General features: G+C 43.9%; 2 protein-coding genes across 5 annotated transcripts in view; one reads left to right on the forward strand and one right to left on the reverse strand.

Moving 5' to 3' along the window:
- Nucleotides 1–14,104, forward strand: part of EVL (Enah/Vasp-like) — a 246,294-nt gene extending 232,190 nt beyond the window's left edge. For all 4 annotated transcript variants that reach the window (XM_059723218.1, XM_059723216.1, XM_059723219.1 and 1 more), the window contains one exon: nucleotides 12,879–14,104. In XM_059723218.1, coding sequence (XP_059579201.1) covers nucleotides 12,879–12,997 — 119 coding nt within the window. In that variant the 3' untranslated portion in view covers nucleotides 12,998–14,104. The remainder of the gene's footprint in view (nucleotides 1–12,878) is intronic.
- Nucleotides 1–16,890, reverse strand: part of DEGS2 (delta 4-desaturase, sphingolipid 2) — a 32,554-nt gene that overhangs the window by 6,145 nt on the left and 9,519 nt on the right. Inside the window, exon 2 of the mRNA XM_006267203.4 lies at nucleotides 7,933–8,675. Within this exon, the coding sequence (XP_006267265.2) occupies nucleotides 7,933–8,675 (743 nt within the window). The remainder of the gene's footprint in view (nucleotides 1–7,932; nucleotides 8,676–16,890) is intronic.

Here is a 16,890-nt window from a genome sequence, read left to right on the forward strand (position 1 = left end):
GGTAGAGCCTGGGTGTGGACAATGTTCCCCTGCCCCAACAGCAGGGAGCTCCTAGCCACTGGTCTGCATGTGCAGAGTGGGGACTGGGGGCGCCCTGCTGCCAGGGCAAGGGGACATTGCCCACACCCAGGCTCTAGTGGCAGGCAGCTCCCAGGGGCAGGGAGCAATCTCCTGCCCCCTGCTGCCCAGCTGATGGGGAGCAAATTTGCTCCTGATTGGCTGTCTACACTTGCCATAGTACACAGTAATTACTCAAGTAAATTTGATAATTGTATTTACAGATAGCAAATTTACTCATGATTACAGCAAATTTCTGCGCAGTAAGCATCTGCACATGTATATGGCGACACATACTGCGCAGTAATTTGCGCTAATCTCGAATAAAGCATCTCATGTAGGTGCATCCCTTAGGTACATTCAGGAAACAGTTAAAAAAGTAATTTGGTGTGCTGTATATTTCCAAAAACCTGCAAAGGGAACACACGCACACACACACCCTATAACCAGGTAAGAGTTAAAACTAGAACTCCACCTTCTAGGCAAACAAAAGCCATAGTGTCTCAGGAAGAACAACATCAAAAAACAAGTTTCCTTTCAGCCAATTATTCACTTCCAATTAAAAAGCAAACACCCAAAGATTGTAAAAGCTAGCTAAGTTGAGAGCAATAAGATTTCCCCCCACCTTCATTAAACTATGAGGCCTACGGCTCATGGGAAGCATGACTAATTTGTATGCAGTTTTTTGACCTTCAATTTAAAGAAAAACAAAAAAACAAAACAACCCCTCCAACCTAAGAACCTCAGGTGGAGTTAAAATGTAAACCCGTATCAGCTGCAGCTGGCTGCACTATAATTCCTTCAACTTCCTGTTTTATACATCCCCTTTTGACAATGTCTTGCACACTTTATGGTACACAGGGAATTACTTTTTTTATACCAACTTCCGGTTATGCAGCTTTTTATCCAGAAGGGGTTGAAAAAGTAAACCCTAGCACTCAGATACCCTAGCACTTCTGCAAGAACTTGGATTGCCTCAGCTCTTTGGGTTTAGATAGAGAAACTCTGCTAAAACAGGCTCTGCACCAACACTGTACACCAGGCTTGTCCAACATACGGCCCGCGGGCTGCCACATGGCCCGCCAAGCCATTTTATCTGGCAGTGCTGCCACCGCGGAGCACGGGACCACGGTGGCAGTGGTGTGGAGCCACCACGGCAGCACGGAGCACGGAGCCGCAGCCGCGCAGGGTGCGGAGCCACCGCTGCAAAGCGCGGAGCCACGGCAGCGACAGTAGCAGTGGGGCTGCAGTGGCAGTGGCAAGGCCATGGCGAGGCAGGCAGGGCAGGGCCGCAGCAAGGGGCAGGAACAGCCCACAGGCCCCAGCCAGCAGGAAGGGGAGGGGACCTGCTTACCCCCGCGGGGCCCGGGGGAGCAGCCCTGTGCAGGAGGGCAAGCAGCAGCCGCTGGCACTGCTGGCCTGCGTCTGCCTCATCACCCACCCACTTCAAGCCAGCCCTGCTGCCTGCCCTGCTTGGCCCCACAGCAAGGCGGTGCCTGCTCCCCCGGCCAGTCTCCCCCCGGGCGCTGCGGCTCTCTGGGCCCGGTCATGAGGCCCCAAGGGGGCCGCTTCTCATGTACTGCTGGGACAGGAGGAGGAGCCCGGCTAGGTCTGCACCGGCCAGCAGAAGAGGCGGCGGAGCCATGTGCCGCTCAGGACGGGACAAGCCTGCACTGGTCAGTCCTGAGCAGAACACGGCTCCATCGCTGCTTCTGCTGGCCGGTGCAGACCTGGCCGGCCTCCTCCCGTCCCCAGCAGCACATGGGAAGCCGGCTTCAGCTAGCTGCATGCTGCTTTTCCTGGCTGGTGTCGACCCGGTTCTGCCCAGGCGGGTCCTGCAGCACCATGTCAACCCGGGCATGGCACCAGCAGGCCAGGGGGGCCCCAGGTTAACCCCAGCCTGGCCCCGCGACTTCTCAGCACCAGGTCAACCCAGTTGTAGCCAAGCGGCTCCTGCAGCACCATGTCAATCCGGGCATGCATGCCATGTCAATCAGGACCATGTCAACCCCTGCAACTTCACTGGTGTCAAAGGTCACGTGACATCACTCCTGATATGATACCACTTCCTGTGACATCTTTGAATATGGCTCGCCAGCCCACTGGGTGATAAAAATTTTGTTATCCGGCCCCACATTCAAAAAGGTTAGACACCCTGCTGTACACTAATCCTTGCCTCCAGGAGCTCACAATTTAATGAGAGAAGTGATGGGATCTGGATGTTTCATTAGGGCACAAGGGTTTTTACACTGTGCCTTCTACTTTCCTGCTCATCAGTCAGGAAAGAGTTCTTACTATTTAGCAGAGGTTTAGGTTGTAGCCGTGTTGGTCTAAGGACATAAGCAGACAAGGTTCCTTGGGTGAATTTGATATCTTTTATTAGACCAACCCAAATGGTTGGAGAATGGTTATTAAGCAAGCTTTCGGGTTCAAACACCCTTTGTCAGGCTAAGGAAGCTTCAGCAGTTCATGTGTGCTCTTCCTGGATGGAATGAAAAGTCTTTTCATTCCATCCAGGAAGAGCACACACCAACTGCTGAAGCTTCCTTAGCCTGACAAAGGGTGTTTGAACCCGAAAGCTTGCTTAATAACCATTCTCCAACCATTTGGGTTGGTCTAATAAAAGATATCAAATTCACCCAAGGAACCATGTCTACTATTTAGCAGACACAGATAAAGATTCATGTTGTTCAGGAAAAGGATGATGGGAACTTGTGGGGATATGGATTTAGTTCACAAGCTTTCTGTGATCTTAGCCTCATATAGCATAATTCCTCTGTTACATGACTTCTACTCCCTTCATGAAACAGATTATTTTCCCACCACGTCTATTCAAGTTGTGAGCTCCTGGCAACATGGACTAGTGCCTGCTATGTTTGCGCAGAGCCTGCTCTAGCAGCTTCTAATTCTGGTGCCCAAATACTATGACAATAAATGTTTAATTATGTTTGCAAGACGCTTTCAGAAAGTATTTGATCATCTAAAATGTGGTCATTACCTAGCTAAAACAGCAAGCACACAACAACTTATGGGGTATCAGCAATACATTCACTACAGGAAACTAGAGAATTTAAGGTTTTTTTGTTGCGTTTTTTTTTTTAAAGGAGACTTTGTAAGTGGTCACAGGACATTGGTTTGTGTCATCTGAGAAGCCATCCCCAGCAGAACAGTTCTCATTCCTCCTTCCCCCTAACGCCAAGGCTGGAATTCACTGAGGAAGCAGAAGGGCACTGCCAACTGCCTCACCCTTACACCACCTGCAACACTGGAATTATCCCTCCTCAGCATCCAAAGGGGAGAATGGGTACAAGCTATGAAAGGGCCCTGAGCTCCTCTTCAAGCTGGCCTCCACCCCTACATTTTCTCTCCACCCCTACATTGCCAGACCTCTACATGGGGCTGAAGTTAATGCAACTTCCTTCTCCAGATAGCTCAGGCCTGAACTACACTAGACACAACCAGTGTGCTAAGAACAGTAGTGCTGTCCTGCACTGTGAAGACTACCTTGGTGCAGGAGCAGCACTAATACATTTAAAGCAAAGTAGCTATCTGTCCTACTCTAATGGGGCCATTGATTCAGGGAGGCTTTTACAATGCAGATGTTTCTTACTGGGTCATCCAGATTGTTGATGCTGGGGTCCGCAGAACTTTGCTTGTTCTGCTTTCTATCCAGCATGTAGAGGCTATAGACAAATATGTTACATGTCCTAAATGTATATTTTGATGTCTTGGTTTCCCCGCTGTGCCACCTCACAGAAACTATATGGAAGTTTTATCCTGCATACTAAAACCAGCAACATTCTTTACAGTCTTGCTTTGTTGATGAGATTACCAGGAAGAAATCCAACATCAAGTCACCTAGTGTGTTTAGCTGTATAGTCTAACAGGATCACAAAACACAAACTGTGTACCCTAATCTCCTGGATGCACAGGACAGTCAGGCTGACTGGAGAGATGATGACACATTTACACCTGTATTAAATCAACGCACAAAGCTAGCTTTAAGTCACAATGCACAGAAGGAACTATTATTAAATCTCTCCACTAGGTGGCAGATGAGCAGGTAATAGCCTCGGTCTTGCCCAAACTATCTTACCGCCCTGGAATAAGCTGCAGGCAGACAGTACGTTGTAAATCATAACCTAGCCATATGTTAAAGCAATTCATGGTGTCTTAAAACAAGGAATAAGCCACAAAGTTATGCCACAAAAACCGTACAACTTTGTGGCTGGTTCCTATGATGCCATCAATTGAGTGCGCAGCCAGGAGTGCCCCATAGCTTGGAGCCCTGTCGGCTGATCTAGGCTCCCAGCCTCAGAGGCATGTCATGCGCCTTTGAGGTGAGGATCTCACAGCTGACAGGGTTCCTGGCTGCAGGGATGCACCATGAGCTCCTGCGGCTGGGAGCCCACAGCCGATGGAGCCTGCAGCTGCAAGAGCACGTGAGGTGCCTGTATGTTTGACAGGGTCCTACATATACTGGCCAATAGTGCCCCATTTGTCTGTATCCATCTGATGTTAGTCTTGAATTGTTTGTAAGCTCCTGGGGGCAAGGGCATTCTCTTTGGTTGTTTGCACAGTGCCTGGCATAGGGGGGCAGGTAGCTGACTGGAGCTCCTAGATACCACTGAAATTCCAGCCCCTTACTACAGGTATATGCACTGTCTTCTAGACTATCTGCACTGTAGAAATCCCTGTGTGCTAGAGCCTATCTAAACATTAAGATGATAAAAGTTCTTGCCATAAGAAAAAGTCTAAGAATAAAAAGAGGGGATGATGGCATTAATCCGAAGAACATTTATAGGCTACCTACATGTGCGTTAATGGCTCCAAGTACTTACTTCATTAAAAAAAATTAAGTGATTGAAAAGTTAACACTGGCTCTCATGAGTTAACCTGTGTTTTAAACAAACACAGCCACAATAGATCTTCAGGGTAGCCAGTTTATGTCTGGTTTTATACTCTGCTACATCCTTCCCTCCCACAAGTTTAATAACTAACTACTTTGCCTTGGGTAATACTCAGTGTAACAATAGTTCTTTTATTCTGTTTGTAGAGAAGATTTCCACTATAGTTAATGCATTTTCACAAGGGCGTGCAATTCTACAGATAAACAAAATGTACCCTTTACCCTTGTTTAAAATCTGAGAATGAAGTTTGTGCAAAAGTAAAGCCTAATAACAAGCATCACAATGATCTTTAAAACTAATACTTTGAAACACCATGGTATTAATTTCATGGTATACAAGGTAAGAGGTAACTTGCATCTTAGTGGTAAAGGAGACCCATGCAGCTTACATTTAATGGCTACCAGGTTACAGCATGACCCAGTGTTTCCTGTTTCTGTTCTGTAATCTTTCAAGGATCAGACTAATGCATATTTTTCCAGCAGCAAATACAATGCTGGGACAGTTTGTATGAGCCATCTGTAGCAGCAGGCAAGACCAAGCATCTGATAAACAAGTGGATTGGTTCAAAGTCCAATTATTCTCTCATTCTGCCACCACCCCTTTAATACCAGCCAGCCTGCTTTGTGTGAACCAGGCCAACGTGGCCATACAATGCTCCCCTGTTACTATAGCATACTATATGGCCCCTAATTCTTACTACAGCTCCCGAGAACAGGTGCAGTCTCCAGTACTAGATACAGTGCACTGCATTTTCATTAGGTTTTGATCTGTGGATATCATGGTTTTTTTTCCACGAGTGAGTGCCTTTTACATGAAAAATAGTAATATGTCATACCAGCATCTCTGTGCACCCATGTACCAGCTGATGACTTGCTCCAATACATTCTTCCATAGATTCTGTTCTGTCCAGTCACATAACTAGTCAGGAGCAGAATTTACCTGCTTGAAACAGGTTGGCAAGGGAATGAGGGAAACAGGGGCAAGGGAATGAGATTACGTGTTGTCCTATTACCTACAAATAGGCAGGCTGCATCTTAAAGCTCACCTTGAGATTGGGATTCCCTAAACAATGTAAGCTCTTTGCTTCCTTATTCTTACCGTTGTGCCACTTGTGCAATGAAGCTAGTTGGGAAGAATTTTTTCTGTCCCTTGTAAAAAAAAAATTAAAAAATTATGAATGGGACTGTTTTCTGCAAAATTTGATCTTCAGCTTTTGGGGGGGTTGGCAACAATTTTTTCTATTTTGAGATTTTGCAAAAGTTTCTACCTCTGTGAGCAGTTTTCTATCAAAAGCACTGACAAAAAATTCAGTTGAGTCCACTGTGCAAAAGCTTGATAAGTTCTCTAGTCCTTAGTAGAGGCAGATAGACAAGGAGACTAAGATCCACAGACGTATGTAGTCTGTGCATCGTGACCAGCAGGTGGAACACTTCCAAGCACCTTCATGAGGTTCAACTAGCTCTTCCCTACCATCCTTGTCAAAACATCCTTGCCAAGGGGGTGAACTAATAGCTCCCAACGCCCATGGAAACTGATCAGGGGATGGGGAAGCTCCTCTCTCACTCACACCTGCCTAACAGCATCACCAGCTTTAGCAACCAGCTGAGTACACTTTTGTTCAAACTCATGCGCATGCTTCATGAAGCATGGCAGAGTGACCTCTAATAAAGGAAGACCAAGAGCATGTTGGGGCAGATGAGGAAGACCAACTAAAAAGTAACACCTTCACTACACTCATTTACAGCAGTACTGAAAGGGTTTGCATTGATGCAGTGTAAGGGGAGGCATTTACCAGGCTTGCTCAGAGGCTTTTGCACTCAATAGTCATGGAAATATTTGTGAAGCATCAGAAGCTCTTGGATGACTATGAAGCATTTGCAGACAATTCAGGTAATTGAACCAGTAGGCAAAACCCCATGCATACAGTAAGTACAATCTATTCTACATCAACCCAGCTCTTCTTAAATGGTTCTTTTAGAATGCCCAGTGTTAATCCATTAAATCAGGAACTGCTAGACACTTATACACAAGAAATCAAATCCCTGCATGGCCACAACTTTATTTCCAGAACATGTGACACAAAACAAGCCCAATTTTTCAGAAGGCAAATGCTCAGCACTTTTAGCGATCAAGTCTTTTGCATATATTAAATTTTAGAGGCCTCAAAAAATAAAATACTCAGCAGCCACTGCTGGTCTGTCTCTCCAAACTTAGTTGTTAACTTAGTGTGCTTCAAAGCTGAGCCTATGTCCTCCTAGGTTTTGCACACCAGCAAATACACAAGATCACACTTCAAACTCTCTCTGATCACTGGACAAGTTTAATTGGATACATTTTATGTAAACAAGATGGTGGCAAGCAACCAACTCAGACCTATAAACTAAAAAGATATTCTTTTTTTTCCTCCCAGCTATTCAACTATTCACACATAGTTTAAGAACAGCCAGTGGCATTATTTTTATACTAAATGTAAATAAAACCAACTAGCCCCTTTCACCTGGTATATCAACTATGATATTGCATTGCAAAGTTACTCTAGAGATCAGGCAAACATTTTCAACACAACTGATGATGAAGCCATCTCTCTGCTCCAATTAATTTTCACCTACATGTACTTGTGACACATACCAACATATTTGTCTTGCTTCCACCTTGGTACATACCTACGAGCCTTGTAGAAAGGAAGGTGAACTTAAACTGAAGAGTTGAAGCTGAGGCTACTAGCAATATTTTTTATGCTGAAGCAATTACCATATTATCTAAACCTTATAATGTTGTCCTATAACTTACATTTTGACTCCTTGCCTATCTTCTTCCAGAATAGTCCTTCAGGAAATTTCAAGATATGCTTGCAGTCTTAGTTAAAAATTGTAGGGACCTATTGCTTAATTAAGAAAGGTTGTAGTAGAATGATGTAGCAATTTTTACATGGACCCAATTCAGTTGTTAAAACTTGCATGCTTACCATTGGCAGCTTGCATCCAGGAATGCTGGGGAAATCGTGATGCTCCATGTGGTAGCCAACATTAAAGGTGATCCAGTTCAAAGGTCCATAATATGAATAAGTTTCATACCCTTTTAGGAACATGTAGTGTTCTGCAATGAAGTGTCCAGAAATTGGATGTATGCCCATGCCCAGTAATGAGCCCGCTATTAAATAAATAACAGGCTTCAATCCCCAAAGGAAATATATTATGAAATCTAGAGTAAACTGTACCAGAGCATTACATATTTCCATGTGAGTGATTGCTTTGGGGTTCACATAGAGCGGTCTCAGGCTATAAAACAATGGTTGGAGGGCAAGCCAGATTAGTTTCCGAAACGGAGTACAAAAGAACCAGCCTTCAAAGTCTGTCGGAATATCCACATCCAATGCATCTCCACCAAGGTATCGATGATGGTCAATGTGGTATTTCTTGAACGAAGCAGAATAAGGAACTCCAATTGGCAGGTTGGCAAAGACAGCAAACCATCTATTCCATTTAGCCTGCTTGTTTCCAAAGGCAACATTGTGTGAAATATCATGGATTGCGAGGGTCAACGAGTGGTTGACACAACCCCCAAAAGCATAAGCCCAAAAGAAAATCCATTTCCATGATAAATCCTTCACCAAGTAACAGGCTAGCAGCTGTGAGAAAACCATTCCAAAAACAATCCATTTTAAATGGGGATCTGGTCCCATTAGAGACTTGATTGCTGGATACTTCGCTGAAGAGAAAACAAGAATCTCACGTAAGTAAGCAAGTATGCATGATCATCAGCTGCATTTTCTATTCTAATACCTCACTGAAGGGTTGTTAACCTGGCCCTAGTCTTACAAAGAGGTGATGCTAAGGCACAAGTTACTTCTGGAGTGTGCAAGGATCATATTAAAGAATTGGTCTTTTCCAATACAGTTACATTTGCACAACTGATTTGGTGCAGGTCACTATAGAGGCTACACAGTATGATTATCCTATCACACAAAGTATTTTCCAACTTTCTAATATATACAGGTTAGAAGGATAAAATACCAAGGAAAGGCACTCCTTAAGAGTATTTCTAATGATTCCCCCACCCCAAGATAATGTTCTGCAATCACCAATGGTTACATCATGAACAGATTCTCATATACATTAACATCACAAGGGAAACTGATAGCATAATAACTTGGAACAAAGAATAACATTTTCCACATCATTCTACCTATTAGCTTTTCCCAAACTACCAGAAATAATCATAAATATTACCCTGATAAATCCATAACAGCCTGATATAGCTTTGTCTGTGAAGCTTCACAGTTTCATTAAGAAAAAAAAAAAAATCACAAAAACAAAACCAAAAAAAAACCTGGTAAGAGAAACTAAGCCATCTGACCTACTCCCATACTGATGCAGGATCACCAATTTGTTGCAGTCCATTTTTGACAACTGTCCTCTTGCTCTTCTATTTTAGAGAGCAACATAAAAGTGCATGTTACCCTTTGCCTGCCATTCATTGTATTGTCCCCTCTTACCAGTATTTGTGTCCTCTTTAAAAGAAAGTCTAGCAATACTTCCCTTTTCATTCACATAGCACCCTCCCACATTTGCTCCCTTGCTGCCCATTTTCTAACCCCTTTTATTTCTGTACTATATTCATCCATATATGCAACTTGCATAGCAGAGACTGGATAAAGTCAGCCTGGGAACTGTGGTTGTACAGTATATATCCAGAGGTTCTGATACATGCATTTTTTGTTAAATAGGTAAATGTCATCTGACCATCAAACTACATTCACTATTCCAGTAAAATCAGATTATGAAGGTGTGTGTCTCTGCTGTTGTGGATACTGCAAACAATGGAGACAATGTGAATAGTTCCTTATGACCTTGCCAGAGGCAGAATATGGAAGTTTCACACTGAAACATGATTGAAACAAACAGAAGTCCATTTCCATAAAGCACAGAAAATTTAGCATTAATTGTATGACATTCGTGACAAATGGTGGCATAGATAATACTGTGCTGGACATTGCTTAAACTTATACAAAAAAACCTAAACTCAGTCCTAAAGAGCTTGCAATAGTACAAGATGTAGCAAATGTTTAGTTGCATTCTGTTTCAAAACAAGTCCATACAGTTTTCTGTTGATGTGCCAGGGATTGCTACCCAACATTCAGATGGGCATCTGAATTTCTGACACAAGGCCTGTATGACATCTCGTCATGAAGGACAACAGCTCCTGGTCAGTGTGCCTCTGTAGGAAGTAAAGCCCAAGCCACCCATGTATACTTGCCCCACCCCAAAAATGTATTAAAATGAAATTGTGTCACAAGAGGTGGGAGAGAGGGAGGAAGGGAGTTATCAAAATGAAAGTCCCTCAGTTATATGGTTCACATTATTCCTAGATAAAAATTTTTAGCTAAAATTATTCACTGAAAAATGTAGCTTTGGGTGACCAAGATTATTTGTAAATTCCGGTCAAATTGAGTGATTGTTTTTGCTAAGTTTCAGCCACTAAATAAAGAAGTCTGAACCATTTTTGTTTCAACAGTTAGAAAAAGTTATTTCTATGCAATGCCATAGTTTAGAAAATTGCTATTTAAAAAAGAAAACCCAAAAGACAAAATTAAGTGTTTGCAGTCAAAGAAATGTTTGTCAAGCAAAGATAAGTTTGTTCTGATTTTTCAGCTTGGCCAACAAGTGGAGAACACATTCACACAGCTCTAAATGCTTTTAAGATTCATTATTCTAAAGCCATTCGGTGACTTACTAAAGAGCAGGTTGATGACTATTATAACATATATCTAAGATACAGAACAAGTCATTAATTGCACAATATGAGATATTGCATAAGAATCTGTAGATGCCAATCATGCATGAAGACATTTTATGATCAACCCTTAGTGATTATAAAATAGTGTAATAATACGTATGGGAAATATCAACTTCTAAATATCTTCCAAGATATATTAAGGGACACAACTAAAGTTAGTGTCTGTTATATATATATAGAAAACTCCAAGGTAAATTTTAGCATAATGGTTAATCAATGGTTAACCTGCTGCTCCTCCCGGTATCTGTCCCCTGCTGCACCACCTGCCTGGCACCCTGACTCACCCTTCGGTTCCCAGCTGCAAGCACCTTGCTGCACTGCAGGCTAGGCTGCACCCACTCCACAACAACCTCCTGAGGGCAGGGGCAGAAAGGGGAAGCTAGAGGACTGGGAACCCGGGTCCCCAGCTGCTAATGCGAATGCAATAGGGGGAGTGGTAGCCAGGTGGGAGCCTGAAGGCCGCAATTTAACCCCATTGGGTTATGCACCTGCTGCCAATTGGACAGCTCTGGTTTATACCATCCAAAGAAAACCCTTCAATTCCCAGTCCCAGATTTGCACTATTGCCAAGTAACAAAGTTGAAAATATCTAGGATTGCAATGTTTATTACACTGACATACAGGACAACTAAGCACCTCAGTACATAAGTTACAGCACTATGGGGGCCTACACATTGAAAGCCCCTGGCTGGAGTGCTACAAAGCAGTCAAAGAGATGCTCTCCAGCCAAGGGGCAACAAAGTGCTCTTTCTTCACTCCCTGCAGCTTCTCAGTGACCCCAATCACTGTGAGCCTGCCTTCTCCCCAACCGGAGCAGCAGGAAAAGGGCTGTTGTCCTAGTCCCAGGGGCAATAAGCTGCCTGACACCTCCCCACCCTCCCTGTAATACTAACAGAGGGGGTGAGGGGGAAAGAACTGCTGCTGCCAGGACCACCATTGCCACTGCAGCAGCAGCAGCAGTTCCCACTCCCACTGCTGTAACAGCAACACCTGTTTGTGCTGTCCCTAAATGGAGGCACCCTCTGCAGCGCCACAGCTTCAGGGACAGTGGCACTGGCCTCTGCCATCACCGTGGCAGCAGCAGGGTCCCCAGCAGAGCTGCTGCTTCCTGTTGGGCAGCAGCGGCTGACAGCTCGTGGCTAACACAGGCGTAGCTTTGGTCTCTGTAGGCTGTCAGGGAGCCCCACCACTCTCCCTCCCTCCATATTAGAGCAGGGAAGGAAGAACAGAGCACTGAGAGGCCAAAAACCTTCTGTAGAACTGCTGAGAACTACTGCAGAAATACTGATGCAACCGTCCGTGCTTCATAAAGACGCCACGCAAACACAGTGCTACAGAGAAGTTTCTGCTTGATACACCATCTTTGTAGCACTACAAAACATATGGGCATATATAAGCACAACCAAATATGTCCAAGGCCTAGGATCTCAAAAGCTTCTTTATGACATCTGTACATGCAAAAACATTAAACATTACACTGCTTAGGCATATGCAAAGTTTGATGTCATAGCGTGAGCCTCAGTATCCATCCAGAAGGCAAATTTCATCCCTTAAACAAATTCCTCAAACAGTTCACTAGCATATCAACTTTTATTTATGGTTAAAGACTGACAAGCCAGAAGGAACTCTATTAAAAGGTGAGTGCAACGGACAAAGTAAATGTTTATCCATAATCAAACAGAGATACAAATCTTAAATTTACTGAAGTATTTTACAAAGGAGGAACTTAATGCTTTCAACCGAAAAAGGAATGCACCCATTTGGCATCCCTGTTTTGCTACAGTATTGGTATGTAATGGGTGCCCAAATTAGCTATTGCTTAGCCCATTAACTATTCCACCCAAAGCAGAACATTAGTTCCAAGAAAACCTTGTGAGTGCTACTTGAATTGTCCATACAACCTACTTGCAGGAAAACTCACGTATCTTAATGAATATTTGAGCCCTTTGCTGCTTAGTTAAGCTTCATTCATGATCCACACTTTTTTGGGTACTGATAGAACACAAGTAGCTGAAAACTGGTCAATTCAACTTCAATTTGCTTAATTAAGGCTTTTAGTCCTTAAGGCTACTAGAAGATTTTTAAATCAAAACTATTCTTTTTCCATGTTTGCAGGTCAAATACTGATGGACCTGAACTCCAGGTACCAACATGCAGACTCCCCTATGAAGCAGCCAAATGAAAAGAACAGCACCCATGGAAGCCTCAAGAACTCCCAGCCGGCAGAGCAGTGAACTTCAGTGCCACAGAGCAGCTAGAACCAGCAGCTGACAGGGGGGATAAATGAGCAAACACTAGAAACATCCCCTTAGAAAAATGTTAGGAATCACCCATTATTACCAGAAGTTTTTTTAATGAGATACTGAACGAAAAAAAGTCTTCTGAAACCAGGAGAGCAGCTCATATTGCAGTAATCCCAAAACCTAGTAAGGATTTATCTACTTGTGCTTCAAGCAGACCTAATTCTTTACTGAAGACACACAAAACTTGTCCTTGGTTTTAGCAGATTAAAAATACTCCCTTAATACATTAACCAAACAGGGTTCATTAAGAATAAGTAGTTGATTGATAATATCCACAGTATTAGATTTGATTTTTTTATTCCAAATCAATTAATGAACCCCACCTATTTTACCACTGGATCCTGAAAATGGTTTTGATTGAGTCAATTGGCAGTTTAGGAAAAAAACCCCCAACAAATAGATGCTTTTGGACTAGAAACAACATTTCAAAACTGGATATCAGCTCCACATATAGAGCTGTAAAAATAAATGGACACTTGTCAGAAACATTTCTTATTTTAAGAATTATGTGCCCTGGATGCCCATTATCACCCCTCTGTTTTGTTTCAGTAACAGAACCATTTGCCCATTAGTCGGAAATAATCTGAATATACAGGGAATAAACATAGGACAAGAAGAATATAAATTAGCATGATATGCAGAGGGTATTATGTTATTCATTACAAAACTAATTAACACTATGTGAACTACAAAAAATAAATAATTTTAAATCCTGAAACTTTGCCATATTTTAAGTAAATTATGAAACATCAGAACTCCTAGACATAGGTAAGGGTGGGCAATTATTTTAGGCAGAGGGCTGCTTACCAAGTTTTAGCAAGCTGTTGAGGGTTGCATGGGTAGCCCCGCCCCTTGACAGGTGCCATGCCCCTGATCGCTACCTTGTGACTGGAAGTCCCGCCCCCTAACCCTGATCTTTGCCACCAGAAGTCCCTCCCCTTGCCCCCCAGAAGTACTCATTTCAACAAGGGGTTTTGCCATCTCAGAACCAGAAAAATACCAAATTATATTTTAAAAATTAAACATTTACAACATTCATTAATTTGATTTCAAAAACTATTTTTGTCCTGATTTACATGCATTTGTGTAATGTACATAGAGGTGACTGCACAATAGCTTAAAATGAAATCTTACTCTTGTGTATTATGGGAGGGCGGGGGCATGGAGGGGTGGGTATAGGTTGTGGGGGGGCTGTGGGTATGTGGGGGGCAGGGGGACAGTGTGGGTGTTTCTGTGGGGGTGTGGGGTGGGGGAGCATATGGGTATGTGTGTGGATATATAGGGTGTGGGGGTCTGTGTCTATGGCAGTGTGAGGGGGGGTGTGGGAGTCACCCTATGAACACACGCATGCACTCTGTCCCTCCCTACACACCCACCCACCGTGGGGTACCGGCGTGGCCCCATGCTCTCCAGTCCGGCGATGCAGCTGGGAGTGACATGGTGTTGGAGCAGTGCACAGGCAGGAAGGCAGGGAAATGGCTAGGGATGGGGCAGGGCTGCTTGCTCTTGCCAGCTCCCCCTGGGTCCTACTGCCCCCGGGTCCCATCATCATAGTATCATAGTGCTTAGGGTCAGAAGGGACCTAAACAGATCATCAGATCCAACCCCCTGCCCTGAGCAGAAACAAGTGCTGGGGTCATAACACTGCAGCCAAATATCTGTCCAGCCTCCTCTTGAAGACCCCCAAGGTAGGAGAGAGCACCACCTCCCTTGGGAGTCCATTCCAGAGCCTGGCAGCCCTAACCATGAAGTAATGTCTCCTGATGTCCAGCCTGAGCCTTCTCTCTAACAACTTGTGGCCGTTATTCCTAGTAACCCCCGATGGTGCCCAGGGGAACAGAGTCTCACCCAATTTCTGCTGTCATCTTTGACAGGCAGCCAGGAGCAAATAAATATTAATTCACTAAATTTTTTAGGGGCCCCACAGGCTAGATAGAACGGCCTGGCAGGCTGGATGTGGCCCATGGTCCATATTTTGGCCACCCCTGACATAGGTGTAAAACCAGACACAAAGAAAGAGATAGAAGATAGCTATAAAAAATAGGTAACTACTTCCTTAAAATAATTAGGAGTAAATATTACTAAAAATGGCAAGATTTGTACAGTTTTAATTATATTCCTTTGATTGAAAGAATCAAAACTAACTTAGAAAATTGGTCAAAATATGACATTTCATGGTTAGGTAGAATCACAGCAGTCAAAATGAATTTTTAGCTCAAATTAAATTTTCTGTTCCAAACTCTACCTTTTATAGTGCCAGATCTCTTAGATGAGTGGCAGACTACGATAAATAAAATTTATTTTGGGAAATAAGAAACATATATTTAAAAATTCCATCCTGCGAAGAACTCAGCAAAAGGGTGAACTGATGCTTCCAAACATGAAAAGTTACTACTAAGACAGCCAACTTATAAATTTGGTGTATTGGATAACACCAATTCACTGGGTAAAGAGAGTAAATATACTGTCCATCAGTCACACTTAGCATATTACCATAGCTAAAGAAACCTTTCAAGCCAAACTATATATAATCACCCCTTTATGAGAACTGTCACAACCCAAAGTTGTGATTTTTTGTTTGTGTGTGTGCTTCGGCACCGCTAAATTATTTCCCGCCAATTTATCGTTTTCTTTGCACGGTAGAGTTCTCTGTTGCAAGAGGGAACTCTGGTGCAACAGGGGATTTCCCGCCAAATTGTAGCTTCTTTGCAGGGTGCATCTCTTTTGCATTGTAGTGATACACGTTGTAAAGAAGTTCCCACCATTTGTATTAGGATTCACGCCACATTATTGGCCCATTCCTAATATAGGCACACGAGACGGCTAGCGATTGGCTTGCTAGCCATACATAAGGCTTGGGTAGCTTCCGCCCAAGTCGGAGGGAGAGAGAGAGAGAGAGACTTCATACTGTGTGAAGATCTCCAAGCGCTGCGGACCCTCGCGGACCCAACGCGCCTCTCCTAAGTAGGCAATAGAGGCTTAATAACCGAACCCACGGAGCTTTAACTACTCCGGAGGGAAGAACGAACCACGCCTCTAGCCTCTCCCCGTCGCCGAGCGCAATCCTAGACGTATCCCTTTCCTGTAACCGGAACCGTGGAGCCTAGCAAACTCCGGGGAAAACTTATCGGACCTGCGGAGCCTGAATAACTCCGGGGAAACTTTTTGAACCCAACTTAACCGGACCCGCGGAGCCTAGCAAACTCCGTGGGAGCAATCGATTTGTCGTGTTCCTCTAGTGAGGATCCAAGCAGGAGCTGTGCCTGGAAACCTGTCCAACCTACACCATACCATCTTCGGTGTAAGTAAATAATCTTTTCAATCAACCATTACGCCTCCATCACTAATTTTAACTTGTGTGCGCTAAACCGCCCCGCGGTTCTCTCCAGCCCCATGTGCCCGGGCTGCTGGCCACAGCCCGTGTGCAACGAAGACGGGTCCGGTTCGACCCCGGTTCACCCCCGGCTCGCCCATGGCGACGCACATGGGATCGGAATCGCCGCCGCACATGGCGAGGAGGGGGGGATCGGGGCCCGGCCCGCACAAGAACAACTATGAAAACCTGATATAACACATAAGAAATTAACTCCTACTCATCACCTTCAGCATCTATACATAACAATACTGAATTAATTTTAATTTATTAGGAAGCTTTAGTAGTTCGGAACATACTGGTATAATACATTTTGGACAATTATTCAATGAAAATATATTTAAATCTTGAAGAAATACAATGTACTGCAGGTGAAAAATCTCATGTTTCCCATACCTGCAATTCAAACACTTTTCAACAGATTCCCAAAGAAAGGTAAACCTCAGAAGAA

This window comes from Alligator mississippiensis, chromosome 2 (genome assembly GCF_030867095.1).
Source record: "Alligator mississippiensis isolate rAllMis1 chromosome 2, rAllMis1, whole genome shotgun sequence".
In the NCBI taxonomy this organism is placed as follows: Eukaryota; Metazoa; Chordata; order Crocodylia; family Alligatoridae; genus Alligator; species Alligator mississippiensis.